Source organism: Mesocricetus auratus, unplaced genomic scaffold (assembly GCF_017639785.1).
Source record: "Mesocricetus auratus isolate SY011 unplaced genomic scaffold, BCM_Maur_2.0 Super-Scaffold_100003, whole genome shotgun sequence".
Taxonomy (NCBI): domain Eukaryota; kingdom Metazoa; phylum Chordata; class Mammalia; order Rodentia; family Cricetidae; genus Mesocricetus; species Mesocricetus auratus.
The window spans coordinates 50,763,997-50,782,463 of record NW_024429188.1 but is presented as its reverse complement, the minus strand read 5'-3'; the positions used below and the strand labels follow the sequence as shown (position 1 = coordinate 50,782,463).

General features: G+C 38.5%; 1 protein-coding gene across 1 annotated transcript in view; it reads left to right on the top strand.

Annotated features, from left to right (window-relative positions):
• Positions 1-18,467, top strand: part of Abcb7 (ATP binding cassette subfamily B member 7) — a 128,348-nt gene that overhangs the window by 61,428 nt on the left and 48,453 nt on the right. Inside the window, exon 4 of the mRNA XM_005086534.4 lies at positions 13,346-13,465. Coding sequence (XP_005086591.1) covers positions 13,346-13,465 — 120 coding nt within the window. The remainder of the gene's footprint in view (positions 1-13,345; positions 13,466-18,467) is intronic.

Here is an 18,467-nt window from a genome sequence, read left to right as displayed (position 1 = left end):
ATGTTTTCAATGAGTGAACTCATTAAGTTTATAGCAAGCCACAATAAAATAATAGATGGAGGCTGGATAGATGGCTCAGTGGTTAAGAGCATTGATTGTGCTTCCAGAGGACCTGGGTTCAATTTCCAGCAACCACATGGCAACTTACAAGTGTCTGTAACTTCAGTTCCTGGGGACTTGACACCCATGGCAAAACACCAGTGCACATAAAATTAAAACAAACAAACAAACAAACAAACAAACAAACAGGGCATCAAGATACTAGATGTCAATAGGGAAGTAAGTAGGTAGGTAAATAGATAGACAGATGATCATTAGATACATGCACCCCCCCACACACACATAACAAAATGTCATTAGATCAAGTGTTGAAAACATTTGGCAGAAATCAACAGGGAAAACCTATTGAGTCAGGAAGTTGGGGTTTCCAGTAGAGAACATTGTGGGTAGAAAAGGGTGGCCCCTCAGGTGAGGCTTCAGAGTAAATTAACAAATAGTAATAGATAGAGATAACATCATCAAGTCAAACACAGTAGCCAATTAGGAAAGATGAGGCTGTCAGGTAGAGTTCCTGATTGAACTTTCTCTCCATGACTAGCTTCCTATGGCTGAGCTTCTGGAGTTTCTTTCCCACTGCAGACATTTTTATATCATGGGATAAACTATAGTAACCTCTGTTGGAAATAGCTTATCTTCTAGATGTTTTCAAAGACACCGTGCTTTTTATTGTTGCCTGCTTTGCTCTTCTCTTCCCTCTCCAAAACAGAGTTAGCTATTCTCCTTGGATGCCTTGGAGGACACTTGACATAATCATGCTTGCGTCTGAGAGAGAGAGAGAGAGAGAGAGAGAGAGAGAGAGAGAGAGAGAGAGAGAGAGAGAGAGAGAGAGAGAGAGAGAGAGAGAGAGAGAGAGAGAGAGAGAGAGAGAGAGAGAGAGAGAGAGAGAGAGAGAGAGAGAGAGAGAGAGAGAGAGAGAGAGAGAGAGAGAGAGAGAGAGACTCTTTTTCTAGAACCGGCTCCTCAGTGACATAGAATAGCGTGTGACAATTTACCTGTATAATGTACATTACACTGTCAATAAATTTTGTCCTGATCACTTAATAAGGACAAAAATAATGCAGAACTCAATGAAATGACGACTTACTTCTGACTGAATACTATGCTTCATAGGCTTTTTTAATGTTAGAAATACTTTCTCATTGATTGATATGCAGTCTAAATTCTACGATAGTAAGAGGGAGATTGACACTCGCTAGATCAATTGGAGGACTTTGGCATAAATCTTGATATCACCAGAAGATGTGAAAAGGCAACCTGAAGTAGTGAAAGTTGGAAGATTGGAAAAATAACATCTAAGCTTGTGAAAATGAGTGGGACAGCAAACCAGTGGAAAAGAATACCTGGGTGACAGGGGGAGTGAGTTTTCTGGCTCTGATTTTATAAATCATCAGACAGCATAAGGATCACCTTATCAAGTTGACTTACTTTGGGGATAAAGAAGTAACTGACTGGCCAACATGAACATCAGTCTGCTTGTTAGTTACTTTTTATTTTAAGTTATTAAATGAACTGTCAGGTACAAATCCATCTCATGTGCAGCATAATCCATTTCCTCTGGTCCTAATCACCACTGCATAATCTCTTTATTGAAATTTCAGAATAACAGGGTTTTAGAAAACAAACCCCAAGGTAAAGAGAAAACAACGATAATTGCAAAGCCTTTTCTGACAGTTTCTATTTTGCTCTCCTATTCCAAACTCATTACAGTTATAATAATGTAGGGGAACTTTTCTGCTTGCTCTCTGGAGCTTTCTGTTAGACATCTACCGAACTTGCTTGTCTTTGACCTAGCTTTTATCAAGTCAGTGTTCTCTCTAACAGTACTGAAGTATCCATTTTAATTATTCCTTTAATTGAAGTTGCTTTTAGCTTGGGTTGAGAAGACACAGTTTTCTTCCTTGAATGGTTTGTCTGTCCCTGAAATAATGCTAAATTAGTTCTTTAGGGAGATGACATTCACCTAAATGCCAGATTTTACAGAGCAGATACTATTCCAAGCTTTTTGGGTGGGGGTGGAGATTTCCTTATTCACCAAAAGTTTTATCTGTAGGTAGTTTATTTTAAATTCATTTTGATTCTGTAGGTTAATACATTTCTTGCTATTAAATTTAGGGATATCTGGAGCTGGGGATATGGTTCAGTGGTTAAGAGCACCGGTTGCTCTTCTAGAGCACCTGGGTTCAATTCCTAGCACTCACATGGGAGGTCACAACTGTCTGTAACTCCAATTTCTGGGCAACTGGCACCTTCACACAGACATACATTCAGGAAAAACACCAATGTACATAAAATAAAAATAAAAATTTAGGGATATCTGTAAAACCAGAATTCTTAAATTCTTCATCAATGAAGGAAAGGACAATTCTGTTATCTTTGTCAAAATGCTATTCTCTTGTTTCTTATTCTCATTTTGCCAGAGCTTAGTGGGCTGCATTCTCTTGAAATGAATGAACTCCTGGTGGAAACATTTGCTGTTTGTGCTTGACAACTTTTTTGACAACCAATACAAATCTACCTGAAAAGCAAAACACATATTGAATTTATTAATATCATTATAGGAAATATCTGAAAATTCTCCTAAGTAAACCAGTTTAGATGTTTTGAATTTTAAAATCTTCTGCCCTTTCTGTAGTTATTAGCTGTAGGTCTTCTCTTATAATGCATTTGGTCTTGAGATTTCTCTCCTGCTGGTCACATTGTTATGTTGAATACTATTCTATGTAAGAAGTATGATTTGTGGCTTTACAGTTATATCCTCTTAACTCATACACTTCCACATTTACTTATACATAATCAAATGCCCCATAATGAGGCTATGGTCAGCAAGGGACAACGGTGGTCTCTTAAGATTTTAATGGAACTGAAAAATCCCTGCTTCTTAGTAAACACATGTCTGAAGAAGAGGCAAGAGAAAAGAAAAACACAGGAGGAAAAAGGGGGGGGGGAATGCTTCTTCACTGGGATTTCATAGTTAAAGAATAAGAGATCGTGAATTTGAGAGGGAAAGGGCACAGAAGGAGTTGGCAGAGGAAAGATAATGCTGTAAATACAGTACTAATATATGAAATTCTAAAAACCATAAAATATATTTAAAAAATTGAAAACTCTGGGAATATGGATAAGCTCAGCAGTATTTGCTGTTCAACCATGAGGACATGAGTTCAGATTCCTTGTACCCATATTTTTTTAAAGAAGCTTGTTGTAATGGTATACAACTATTACCCCAGTGCTCTGGAGTGTGGGCAGGAAGATCTTGGCTCACTGACCAAGATCTGGCAAGCTCTGGGTTCCCAGTAAGAGATACCACCTCAGAAAAGAAGATGAAGAACCAATTGAGGAAGATATCTGGACAGCAACCTCTGGCTTTCCCATGTACTCACACATACCACACACACATACTGAAAAACATGCAGTGTAATGTTGTTACCAATAGAGAGGAATGCTTATGGTATGTTATCTCATCGCAATCAAGTTTGTAATGGAAGAAGCAATAAACCAAGCTACCATGAGCACACTTCTGAAAACAGCAACACCCTCTCAAGAAGAACCATAGGAAAGTCCTATTGAAGCGATTGCAGAGGTAAAATTGTCATTGTGGGAGATGACAGATCCATTTGTCTGAAGATTTTCACTGAGAGGAGATAAGGAAAGTGGAAGACAGTGATATTGATGATGCCGATCATATTGTAGGCTTAATGTGTATGGTTGTGCACTTTTGTGTATTTAAAAGTTTATCAGAAAAAATAGTTAAAAGGCTTAGAGAAAATGATACAATATCATTTCTATGGCTATAAAATGTGTTTTAAGCTATGTGTATTAGTTACATTTTACTGCTGTGACAAAATGCCCAAGAGAAATACTTTTAAAAGAGAAGGATGAAATTTTTGGCTCATAGTTTCACAAATTTTAGTCCTTCATCAGCCAGCTCAGTTGTACTTAGGCCCTTAAAAAGACAAAAACTTAGCAGAAGAGCACAGTGGAGGAGAAACTGCTTACCTCATGACAACTAAAAAGGTAAGAAATAAAGAAGGGGAGACTGGGAACAGGATATCCTCCTTAAAGGCATGCCTCCAGTCATCTGTATACCTTAGGCTTTGACTCTTAATAGCTCATTCATCTTTGATCTTATCAATGAATTATTCCATTGATGCAGTTGGTGCCCTTATATTCTAGTAACTTCAGTAGCACTACCAGCTAAGGACAAAACTCCCAGTACCAGAAATCCATTACCTCATTTTGAGTTATTGACCAATGGGGTGCCATAGACCCCTCCAAACATTATAGGCGATTGCTATTGGTTACACCCCAGAACTTGACAATAGGATCCTGTTGCATCATACTTGCATCATACAAAAAACATGGAAAAATCTAGCTAGTATTCAATTGGAAGCATGTCCTGCTGGGCTAGTCAAGCGACCTTGCCCATATTTGGGTTTGGGGGTTGGGCACCAGATTCAGAGGCATGGATAATGATTTTTACGGAACCAGTCTCAAATGTAGGTTCAATATAATTTATTTTGGGGAGAAGTCTTTTACAGAAGAATCAGATGGCCACCTCAGGTTCCTGCTGTAAGGATCCGCACAGGCCGCTCCCTGGACTCGAGAGAGCCACCTGTCCGGACCCAGACCTAAACCCATTCCCAGTCATATCCTCATCTGTGACTACGCCCAAATGGGCATGGTCAGCGCTCCAGGTGCGGGCAGAGTGGATAGCTCACTACACTACTGACTAGTGTTGGCAGGTGCTATGAATTCTACCAGAGGAGACAAGTAATTACCAGTCTTGCTGAGTGGCTTAGGTAGGGTTTACTATTGCTGTGAGGAGACATCATGACTATTGCAACCTTTTAAAATAAAAACGTTTAACTGAGTGGGCTCCCTTACAGTTCAGATGCTCACTCAGTCCATTATGGCGGGGAGCATTACGACATTCAGGCAGACAAGGTACTGGAGCTGAGAGTCCTACATCTTGACTCAGAGGCAACAGGAAGTCCACTAACATACTTGGTGCTATCCTGAGTGTATGAAACCTCAAAGCCCGCCCCTACAGAGACATTCTTCCTCCAATAAGGCTATATCCCTCCAGCAAAGCCACACCTACTAATAATGCCACTCCCTTATGTGTGATTATGGGGGCCAATTACATTCAAATTACCACAACTGGCTATGAACTCTCTGAGCTACAATAATCACTTGCCTTGCAAGATGTGCTCACTAGTGCAATTTGATCCAGATGTTATGGGAGTAATCAAGCACTTTAAAAAATTGGATTTAAGGTCCCTTCTTTGAGGTAGAACCCATATTTAACACTGTCAGTAAAGCAAAGAATCTGTGGATAGATAACTTTTGGGACTTAGAAATTATTATGAACATATTGTTGTACTCCTAAGTCAGTGCATTGAAAGAAGCTTCTTTTTGCAGCAGATGGCAGTTCAAATAGAAACCCACAACTGGTCAGTGTGCAGAAAGATTAAGAGACATTGGAAGGAAAAGCCCTAATGGGATGTCTGTATCACAACTCTTCACCTCAAAGCTCAGGGATCTATGCAGAAAATGGGGCAGAAAGGGTATAAGAGCCAGGAGTGTTAACCAACATCAAGGAAACTTTTTCAGACATGGCAAGGAAGTTTGCACATATGAGCTCACAGAATGTTTGACCTACATAAAGTCAAGGCAGACCAAGTCTCACTATGGAGGAGGAGAGGTGTGCATGAAGTCCCATCCTTAGCTGAGAAGCTATTGATATTCAGTTGCTCCTAAGAGAAGGCAAGTTAGTTTTCTTCAATAGACGGTTACCTGGTATATCAACCACACTCCAGGTTAGGCCCCATACTCAGGAGTGGTCAGCTAAAACATTTAGACAGGATTGGTTTCTTTCTAAAGAAAAACAGTAAGAGAGAGACAAAATATGAGGTGGAATGGATATAGGAAGGTGGGGGAGTATCAGTGAGGCATTGGGAGAAGAAGAAAATGATCAAAATGCATTGTTTGCCTTTCTCAAAGAATAAATTAAAACCTTTTAAAGGCAAAAGGCTTTTAAAAGAAATCTCATTTTCATGTAACTGGGGGCTTAGGGCACATTCTCAGTTCCTGCAATCCTAGTTAGCTAGCTGTGACTACAAGTCTTAATGAGCTGGGTAAAGAGAGGAGTAATGGGGGAAGCAGAGAAAGGGGATTTAATGAATGCTTTGGGAAGAGAAACTGTATATTCAGGGTACTGACATAAGCTTTAGGTTTGATACAGAAAGAATTGGGATGAAAAGCAAGAACTATGAATGATAAATGGGTCCTAGTCTGTTGATGGAGTTTTTGTTGGGACCGCTAGCTCCAAAATAAACGCACAGAGACTCAGTATTAATTATAAATGCTTGGCTAATACCTCAGGCTTACTTCTAGCTAACTTTTACATTTTCATTTAACCTGTATTTTTATCTATGCATTGCCACATGGCTGGGGACCTTTTCCATCTTGCTTCTCTCTTCATCTACTCACTACTCTTCAGACTCCACCCTTTTTCCCCCTAGCATTCTCAGTTTGGCTCTCCTGCCTAACCTTATTCTGTTTAGCTATTGGCCGGTCAGCCTTTTTATTAAACCAATCACAGCAACATATATTCACACAATGTAAAGGAATATTCCACACTGGTCCGAGTAGGGTTTGGTTGATCATTGTCTCAGTTCTGGATCTATAAGGTGGCCTGAAGTAGTTGTTACCAGTATCATTGTGTAAAGTAATTAATCTAGCTCCCATTAAATGATTGTTTTGTTTCAGGGTATAGCTCTATCCTAAAGGACAATTAACCTCATCTGGGGCTGCAGGGTGGCCTGTTTCAAACTTTGTTTTTTCTGAATCCAAGGTGACTATAGGTTTAGGACAATGACTTTCTCATGTCTATGTATTCACCTTTGAAGGAGAATGAGCTGAGTTAGGTGGACACTCTATATGACTCCATGAAGTCAAACAAAACATCTCAAGAGTCAGAGGCAAATTACAGCCTCTGCATGTAAAATTACCACACTTTCATCCTGTTTTTAGTTACCCTGTGGCCCAAATGAAGTTTCATTGCTTTAAAAAAAATAAACAAACCTTTTTCTTTTTTTAAAGCAAAAGCAGCTTCTAAGTGCCTGGTAAGATTCATAGTACTAGTTTTGCAATGTAATGAGGCTTAAGTATCATTTCTGCATTTTAAATGTGAGACTGTTTAGCTAAAGCAAGATTGGATTCAGTCTCTTAGTGGTGGAGGAAAGAAGATGCACTCCTACTTTCATAGCCCTTTAAAATGCATTTCTATAGCACTCAACCTTAGAGAGCTTATGCTGACAAGTTAACGTCACCATTTTTTTGTTTTGTTTGTTTGTATTTCTTTTAGATGGAATCTCAGTAGGATGCTTAGGCTAGTCTCCAACTCATGATTCTCCTGCCTCTACCTACAACATTCATTTTAAATACTGCTTTTAAATTCCATTGTGAAAAATTATTTTAGAAAATGAATTTCATAGTTCTCGCTTATATGTATAAGGGATTCTAAAAGAAAAACTGTTAGAATAGCATCATTTCTTATAATTATTACTTGATTTCTTTCCCATGTTCTATTATGCAGTTGCTCCTTAGCAAGTAATTTTGCATCTTTCAAAAAATCCCAAGCTGGGCGTTCCTGGCACATGCCTTTAATCCCAGCACTCGGGAGGCAGAGGCAGGTGGATCTCTGTGAGTTCGAGGCCAGCCTGGTCTACAGAGCGAGTTCCAGGACAGCCTCCAAAACAATACAGAGAAACTCTGTCTCAAAAAACCAAAAAAAATCCCTTTGTTATTGTGTGTGTGTCATGGGATATGTGAAGGTCAGAGGACCACTTGTGGCATCATTTCTCTCCTTTCACCATAGAAGTTCCTGGGATTGGACTCAGGTATCAGACTTGGTGGCAAGCACCATCTCACATTTTTCAAAGACCAGTTTCTCATCATAATCTTGATTATTACATTTCCCAACCTTTCTTTAAGAATGTGATGTTAAAGGGGTAGGTATGCTATTATTGGCATTGTCTGTTTATACTCAGAACTAACTTAAGATGACAATGCATAGTTGATAGAAAGTTGATAAATTAGTCTCAAGCTACCTGCTGATCGTTTTTCTTGCTATAGATAAAAACCCATTTGTTTTTCAGGATTACTACTGGTTGTCTAAGATGAAATAACAGGTACTTTTGGAAGGTGGTCTATTATCTTTTAGGATCTATATGAAGGTTCCAAATTTTATTTTCTCTGGTACAGCAGGAATGAGTTGTTTTAAAATTCTTTAAATTTGTGTCTCAGGCTCTGAAATCCTGTTTTGATTTGGCCTCTACTTTTTAAAAAAGACATTTTTCAAACTTTATAGTTTATCTAAACTCTAACTGAAGTCATGTCCTTTACAGCTTAATGGACTCATAATGCATGATTACACAACTTCAGAACCCATTTTGTTAAATGAAGTGGTGACATTTTATGCACTATTAAGCCAACTAGAATAATTTTCTTGCTCTTAGCCATAACTTCTCTGTGTCCTTATTGAAAAATTTCTGGGGTGTGTTGTAGAAGGTTTTGACAGGAGGGAATGTTTCTAAAGATATGTGGAAACAGGGCCTTTTTCCATTACTCCATCAAGAAAAATAAGGCAGACAAAACTTGTGAAATGGGAAAGTGGTTGAAATCTCCCAGTTTGTGTTATAATGCATTAGATTATATTTATTTTGCGATTATTTGATTGGAAAAAGTGAATTTTAAAGTTACTGCCTCATTCCTTTTCAAAATGCCTTAGCAGTTATGAGTATGTATGTATGTATGTATGTATGTGTAAAATAAAACACAGGAACTATACTTTTGGCATTTCATATTTTTGCCGTCTTAAGAATTTGAAACAGCTCAGGATGGCAGTCCTTCTGTTTTTGTAAAATGCAAGCAGTTTTATTTCTGTTACTCTTTGCACAATAAATGGCCTAGAACACAAGCAAAGTAGTTTGCTGAGCTTCATGAGGTTGGTCATAACATGAAAGTACCCTGTGTTTTATGATGTACTGTCCTGGGTTTGTTGTATGAAGGCTTCTGCCCACTCATTGCTATACATATTTTCTTTAAACTGTATAACTTTTTCATTTTTGAAATTATTTTTTTCTTATTACATATATATCAAAATACAAACAACTAAGAAGAATATAAAAATTTATCGGTTATTCTCTTCACTTGAGCTGCTGTTGTTAATGTGTTTGGGGTATTATTTTATAATTTTGTTTCTGTTAAAACAGCCCAAGTATAAACATGGTTATAGCTAAATTTTTGATTCTTTATTCAGTATTTTTAGAATTTTAGTTAACTCTGGTGTAAGGTTTTCTTTTTTAATTAAAATTTCATTTTTACTCACCATACAAAATAATGAGTTTCATTATGAGATTTTCATATACTTACCTCACTGTACATGGCCTGTACTTGCTCCAGATCAACTACTTTTCCCCCTCTCGCTGGTTTCCTTTCACCAAAGAATTCTCCTGCTTTCATATGCATAAACCTATACTCATATAACATATTTAAATTTAAATTATTTATTTGAGAAAAGACATGATATTTGTCATGGTTTGAAAAAAAATTAGCCCCCAAAGAGAGTGGCAGTATTAAGTGGTGCAGACTTGTCAGAGGACACGTGCACACACACACACACACACACACACACACACACACACACACACACACACACACACACACTTTCTTCCCCCTTCTTTCCCTCCCTCTCTCCCTCTCTCTGTCTCTCCCCATCTCTCTCTGTCTTTTAACCTTTCCTCCCTCCTTCGCTCCCATCCTCCTTCCCTTCTTCCTTTCTTACTGGGTCTCCTTTATCCCACACTTGCCACGAACTCTGTATAACCAAGAATGACCCCCTAAAATTAATAAATTCCCCTAAAATTAATTAATTTTTTTGGGTTACCTGCCATGGTGCCTCTGTAAAGATCAGAAGACACCTTACAGAGATTGGAGGTTCTTTTTTAATTATGTAGATTCCAGGGTTCAAACTCACTTCATGAAGCTTGATGACAAGTGTCTTTACCTGATGAACCTTCTTGATATACATACATAAGTACATACATACATACATACATGCATACATAGTTTCTGAGTGAAGTAGATACTCCAAAAGAAAGGAAAAATGATATATAAGAGAAAACAGAAAAAGGATCCTGACTAGTGTTAGGAGTAGCTTCATAGAATAGATGCTTCTATGTTGCTGAAGGTGGTTAACAGGTTTAAAGAGCTGGGGGGAAGGGATAGGATTTTTTGAGGCTTTTCTAGACACAGAGAACACAGTTATACAAAGACATGTGTATGCCAGGCTAAACAGAGCTTTGTATGCTGTTACAGACTTTGTTCTTTAGTTCAAGAATGATAGGCAACTGCTTAAGTGTTTGAAACTAAAGGGCTATTTATTGTAGGGTGATCTACTCAATAGGGAAGAGAGTGAATGCAGGGAGATAAGTTAGGAAGCTACCGCGATGAGGTTTTTTTGTTTTGGTAAGAATGGTAACTTGGATTATATTAGTGATTGGAAATGGAAAGAATTTGACAGATTCAAAATATTTTTCAGGTAAAATAGATTCAACTTGTAGCACAGTGTTAAGATTATTTTTAGCAAAAGTTCTCAGAAGTAGATTTTTGGGCACAGAGGACAGAATTATTTTAAAAGCTTATGTTAGATATGAAATTGCTTTCTAGATATATGTTTTCAGCATTTCCTCCACTAATAGTATACTTAGTGCTCACTACTGTATATCCGTACCAGTAAAAAATATCTTTTTTTCTTTTCTTGACATTGAGTTATTTTAGTTTTAAATGGGGATTGTTTTTACCAACTATCATAATATAGTAATTTTAGAAAATATAATCATCTCCTTATTTTGGTTTCAGAAAGTGTGAATTGGGGCGGGGGTGCTGGAGAAATAGCTTAGTGGTTAAAAATACTTTATCTACAACCATGAAGATCTGAGTTTGGATCCCAGTGTTCATGGACACTTAGGCCTGCTTTTGTATTCCCTAGTGCTATGGAGAGAAGAGACAAGAGGTCTGTTGAATAAAGGTAACTGCCAGCCTTGCAGAAAAAAATGTAAACTCCAGGTTTACAGAGAGACTTTGCCTCAAAAGAGTAAGACAGTGTGTGTCAGGGGAAGATTTAGATATCTTCCTCTGGCTTCCACACATTGGTGCACAAGCACACATACATACACCTGGGCTCACACACACACACACACACACACACACACACAATATTAATTTGGTTTTTAAAATTCTATCTCTAAAGCTGAAACCAAAACCAAATATTTGAGGTGAATATTGTCTTAGAAATAAGAAAAAGATAAATGTGATCTCTACTTGGATCCGATTAAGCATAACCAAAAAGTGGTTGACATTTTAAATAATCTCAGATTGCTACAGTACAGTCAATACCAAGAATCCTGTTTTCCTAAATGCAGTACTATAAGTCTGCCCTCTGATGAATTTTGGTTTAAGAATGCAAAATTCATTAAGATGATGGGATTGCAGAGCTATTTTAAGGCTTCTGCAATGTTTATTTCTTAATAGTTAAAAAAATATGTATGGTTCATGTTCCCATGCCGCTATTGAAAAACTCTTTTAGCAGTATGCATGTGACAATAGATGAAAGTAAGAAGTTGAAGAACATGAGTAAAATGTATGTGTGTTTGGGCTGGAGTGCTGGCCTTGAATTTGCTGTGTAGCCAAGGACAATCTTGAGTTTCTGATCTTCCTTCCTCCATATCTTGAATGCTGGGATTGGGATTATAGGCATGGCCCACTGTGCCCAGTTTTATGTGGTGATGAAAATCAGATCTGGGATCTCTTCATGCTAGGCAAGAACTCAACCAACTGAACTACATCCCCAGTTCAGAAATGAGTAACCTTGTAAAAGCAATTGAACTTGTTTCTTTTCTTCTCCAAATTTTCTTTTAAAAAGTAAATTTTTTCATTTTATATCCCAGCCAAAGTTTCCCCTCCCTCCTCTCCTCTTAGTCCCCCATCCCCAACTCCTCTGTATTCCTACCCCCCAATCTACTCCTCCTCCATTTCTGTTTAGGAAAGGGTAGGTTCTCTCATGAGTATCAATACAACATGGCATATCAAATTGCAGTAAGTCTAAGCACCTCCCCATGTATTAAGGCTGCCAAGGTAACCGAGTATGAGAAATAGGGTCCCAAGAGTGAAATATTCCCTAATCCCACTGTTAGGAGTCCCACAAGAGAACCAAGCTACATAACTGTAACATATATGTAGAGTGCCTGGGTCAGTTCCATACAGGCTCCCTGGTTTTTTGGTTCATTCTTTGTGAGCCACTATGAACCCAAGGTAGTTGATTCTGTGAGTTTTCTTGTGGTGTTCTTGACCGCTCTGGCTTCTACAATCTTCCCCTCTTCTGCAGGATTCCCCAAGCTACACTTAATATTTGGCTGTGGGTCTGCATCTGTTTTCATCAGTTGCCGGATGAAACCTCTCTGATAGCAGTTGGGCTAGGTACTATTCTATGTGTATAGCAGAGTATCGTTATGCATTATTACATTGACATTTTTCCCTCCAGTCATGTTTTATTCTATCCTAGGTCTCTGGGTCATCTAGCCTATGTGTACTGGTGCTCGAGGCAGTGTCAGGGGTGGGCTTACTCTCCTGGCATGGGTTTTAGGCTAGAATGGTTATTGGTTGGCCATTCCCTCAATCTCTAGGCCAACCTTACCCCAGCATATCCCATAGTCAGGACAGACTGTAGGTGAAAAGTTATTTGACTGGATTGGTTTCCCATTCTCCTCACTTGAAGTATTTCCTCATCACAGGAAATGACTAGTTCAGGCTAAAGTCTGGTATTGCTAGGAGTCTTTTCTGGGGTCATCCTTAGATTCAGAATGTAAGTTATGTTTGTAATGTTTTCATGCATTTCATAAATATGTAATTCTACAATATGAAAGTTTGGTTGTAGCTAATGAGAGTTTGCTGGATAATGGCACTTGCTGCCAAACCTGAAGATCTGAGTTCAATTCCAGGGACCCACAGATTCTTGAAAATTGTCTTCTGACCTCCACATTCATGCTTTGTCTTGCATGTAGGAACACACACACACACACACACACACATACACACACACACACACACACACACAGGAGTGAATGAATATACTATAATAATTTTATTATAGCATATTTAAGTAAAATTGGTAACATTTGAAATGATATTACTTCCTGCTTTGTTTTCTTTCTTTTAACAGTTAAAAGACGTTGATACTAGAAAAATCATTAAAGCAATGCTTTCTTATGTGTGGCCCAAAGACAGGCCAGATCTACGAGCCAGAGTTGCCATCTCCTTGGGATTTTTGGGTGGTGCAAAGGTAAGAATGTGCTTTTTTGAAAATACTGTAAGTTTTTCTAGTAAGCAAGGTACTGTCAATAGAACATAGTCAACTTTTAGGACTTTGATTAGTTTACAAAATTATTTCATTCATTGAGCAGAAATTGTATGATACTGGGAGATATTTTTTCTGAATCAAAAGTCTGATAGTATTAACATAAATTAATTCACTCCTAACACAAGTGTATAGGTTGCAGAAACACTGGTTGTAAGAAAGCATATGGAACTTTATAAAAGAAGTTCCTCAGAGTGTTAGTGGTGCTTATTTTAAACATATTTCTGTGTACATCTGTAACTATAAGTGCCAAAACTTAACGTCAAGAGGAAAAAGAAAGAAATGAAAGGAAAAACAAAAGCCACAAAGCCCGAGTGCTTTCAGTACAGACCCTCAAGATATTTTTGAGACACCTCTCAGTTTTTTTCTTTTTTTATTATTTAAATTATAAACAAGCTTGCTTCACATGTCAATCCCAGCTCCCTCTCCCTCCTTCCTCTCCCTCCCCTCCGCCTCCATCCCCCAACCTCCACAACCCCCCACTCAATCCCCACTCCCCAGGGAAGGTGAGGCCCTTCATAGGGGAGTCTTCAAAGTCTGCCATATCATGCAGGGCAGGGCCTAGGCTCTCCCCCATGTGTCCAGGCTGAGAGAGCTTCCCTCAATGTGGTATGGGCTCCCAAAGTCCATTTGTATGCCTGGGATAAATACTAATCTACTACCCAAGGCCCCATAGATTGCCGAGGCCTCCTCAAGTGTGCCCTTTTATTTGTTCATTCTTTCCTCTGCCCTAAAATATTTGAGAACATATACAAAATACTGGTTTTGGCATTCCCTATATGGTATTCAAATGTAAAAGGTAAAAGATTTATACAATCTGAAGAGAACCCAGAGTGGGTATTCAAATGTAAATGAGATTATAAAGAAAAAATTTCCCTCAAATCATACTGGGGTACGGCAATTTTTATTTTATTACTATGAGACACAATGGATCATAAATGATTTAAAGAAATACTATTCAAGTGTTGTGGGGTTTTACAGGAAAGATGGGAGGAACCACCATGATGAGGAGTCAGGAAAGATTTTGCAGAGGAAATAATATCTTTTACAGTCCTGTAGAAGTCCGATTGTTAGAGAAGTAGAGATAATTTAAACTGTGGCCTAGTGAGAAAATATAGTAAGTGTGGAGAAGTACCATAGCCTATCTTGGCTCCGTTGAAAGGATGATATTTCAGAGGAATTGGAAGCAAGTTTAGAGAGAAAGCTTCTGATATGAAATACCTTCACCATAAAGCAAGAGATTTATAATGTGAAAAATAAGAGCTTTGATTTTGAGCAACACACTAATATGGTTAGAAGTATGCTTTAAGAAGTTAATATGGCTCTGTTGTGGAAGATGAATTAATACATACCATCCATCAATTTTATGCTTTCATATGGCAAATATTTATCAACTAGTTATGAGACCAGTGTAATAGTCTAGGTAAGAAGTAACAGCAGACTGTATAGAAGTCATGGTAGAAAAGCAATTGTGGGAGTGAAAGATGTCAGACATGTCAGGTAGAATTGAGACATAGCAACAGATTGGTTATTAGGAGTGAAAACAGCAAAATTCCAACTTGATGCTAGGAATACAAGAATGATAATGCTTTCAAAAGAAGTAGGTAGTAAGTCAAATCTTGTTTGTAGAATGAAGATTTCACTTTTGGGCATGTTGAGATATTAGCAGAACATCTAAATAGAGAACAGTGCATTTGGTGATACAAATTGCAGGGCAAGCTCAGGAGGCAGGCTGGAGTTGGAGAAATGAAGATATTATAGTCAGAAAATTACAAATTAAGTAGATTACAAAGAAGCAGAGGGCAGAACTTTTGTAATATACAGAAGTAATCAGAAAGAAAAACTAAGTATTTGAAAAGATAAAAGTAAAACCACAGGCTGACTCGTCATTGTCACCTCTCCTTTCTCATCTGTGAGCTCTGTTGAGGAGCCCCCCACTAACTGTGTCCTTAAATAAAGCTATAAAGCAACAGATCGTGAGTCCATACTTCACTGTATTTGTTTAAGCTGAATAGAGGACAATATTACAAATTGATTTGTTAGCTAGTGTTGAGATTTTAAACTTTTGTGTTCATTTTAGCACAGTGTTGGTTGCTGGATTATCTTTTACATACAAATTATTAAGAAGAAAGATGATTTCGAGTTCTTATTCAAGGCAAAATTAGTGAATTAGCCTTTATTTCTTCATTAGCTGAATGTAAGTACCTTGTTAACAAGTAAAAGGCAGTTAGTTTTCTGGACTTTCTTGAGAATTGAAGAGGGCAGGTTAGAACATGACTAGCTAAAGGGAGGAGTCTTCAGTAATGGCATTTACATTAGGATTTATTTTTGGAGTGTATTCAAGTCCTTCAAAATTACAGATTTCTGTTGCTTGGTGACAGGTCAATATCAAGGTGTGAAATCTAGCTAAGCTAACATCGTCGAAGATTAAAATATTTTTAGAATGCTAATATTTGGTTCTTTAGTCAACAAATAGAACTCATAGAATGGAAATTGCTGTTCCAAAGTCTTGCAAATGAACTGGAAGTCAACAAAAGTATACAGAGAAACTTAAAAGTATGTTTGACTCCTATTAGATCTGGAATAGGAAGAGCTTGGTGGAAATTATGATGAGTGCCTATAGAAAATAGCATACAGAAAACACTTGCTTTTGAACTTACCTTCCAATCACAATTTTCCCCTCCCTCTACTACTAGTTCCCCTCCTCCTCCTCCTCCTCCTTCTCTCTCCCCCTGGTCCACTCCCCCCTCCTTTTCCTCTTCAGAAAAGAACAGGCCTCCAAGAGACAATAACTAGACAAGACAAAACAACATACAATAAGACAACATGAGAACCCTTTTATTGAGGCTAGACAAGGCAATCCAATAGGAGGAAAAGAGTCCCAAGAACAGTCCAGAGTCAGAGATACACCCATTCCCACCTTTAGGAGTCTCACAGAAACACCAAGCTAACATCCATAATACATACACATAGGACCTTGTACAGATCCATGCAGGTTCTGTGATTGCTGCTTCAGTCTGTGTGAGCCCATGTGAGCCCTGCTTAGTTGTTTCTCCTGGTGTCCTCTATCCTATATGACTCATATAGTTCCCCCCCAATCTGTGGGGTTCCTGGTCTCCAAAGGAAGGGATCCTAAGGAGATCTCCAATTTAGGCTCTTTCTGCATAATGTCTGGTTGTGAGTCTCTGCACCTGCACCCATCTGCTGCTTATGACTGGACAAGACAATGATCTATGACTATAGGAGAATATCATTAGGAATCATTTCATTGATAGTTTTTCAGTTATATTTGGTTCTACCCTAAGTCCCTGGGCTATCCAGTCTCTGCTTCCTGGACATCCAGGTAGTGTAGGGCACGAGCTTCCTCTCATGGCATGGGCCTCAAGTTAGATCAAACATTGCTTGGCCAATCCCAAATGTTCTGTGTCAGCATTGCCCAAGGACATCTTGCAGACAGGACAGATTGTAGGTGGATGGTTTTGTGAGTAGGTTGGTGTCCAGGTTTCTCTTTCCATACTCTGCAGAGTACCTTCTCAGATCAGAGACTAGAATATATGGGTAAAGGTTCCTCTACATTTTTATTTCTTAGGGGTTTCTATTGCTGTGATGAAATGCCGTGACCAAAAAAGCAAGTTGGGGAAGAAAGGGTTTATTTGAATTGCACTTTCATATCACTGTTCATCATCAAAGGAGGTCAGGATAGGAACTCAAACAGTGCAGGACCCTGGAGGCAGAAGCTGATGCAGAGGCCATGGAGGGATGCTGTTCGGCCTGCTTTCTTATAGGACCTGGGACCACCAGCCCGGGGATGGTATCATCCACCATAAGCTGGGACCTCCAACATTGATCACTAATTTAGAAAGTGCATTATAGATGGATCTCATGGAGACATTTTCTAAATTAAGACATTTTCCATGCTTTTTTATTTTAATTTTTACAGGGAGATTATGGTTAAGAGATTGCCATGTTTTTCAGAAGAGACTTTGTCCTTTTTTAAAAAATAATTTTTATTTAAACTAAAAACAATCTTATTTTACATACCAATCCTAGTTCCCCTCTCCCTCCAGTCCTCCTATTTCCCCCACCATCTCCCCATCCCACCCCCGTCCATGCCTCAGAGAGGGTGAGGCCTCCCATGGGGGATCATCAAAATCTATCACATCATTTGGGGCAGGACCTTGGCCCTCCCCTGTGTATCTAGGCTGAGAGATTATCCCTCCATATGGAAATGGGCTCCTAAAGTCCATTTGTGCACTAGGGATAAATACTGGTTCCACTGCCAGCAGGTCCATAGGAGACTTTAGACTTTTAAACATTGTTGAGACTATGATAGATTGATAGACTATGGGAACTTTTGAAATTGGACTGAATGAATTTTTGCATTATGAAATGGCTATAAGCCTTTGGGAGCCAGGGAGTGGCATGTGGTGGTTTGGAAGAAAATGACCCCCAAAGGCAGTATGAGGAGGTATGGCTTTGTTGGAGGAAGTGTGTCACTGTGGGGACAGGCTTTGAAGTCTCTTTATCAAGCTTCCCTCAGTGTGACAGTCGACTTTTGTTGCCTACACTCAGTTACTCCAGCACCAAGTCTGTCTGCATGCTTCTATACTCCCCATCATGATAATAATGGACTGAACCTCTGAGATTGTAAGCAAGCCACCCTCAATTAAGTGTTTTTTTATAAGAGTTGCCATGGTCATGGTGTCTCTTCATAGCAATCTTAATGTAGGCTCCATTATATGCTAGTTTTTTCCCAACCTCCATATAGTCTAGAGTTTTTTTAATGGAGTTCACAAACACCATCAGTTTGAATGCCTGCCATCCAAATTAGATCTTTTTAATGTATGTTTTGGATTATATAAATCCCTTTTATTATTTCTCTGTCTTACAAATAATTATAAATTATATTTGTTGCTTTGGATTTTTG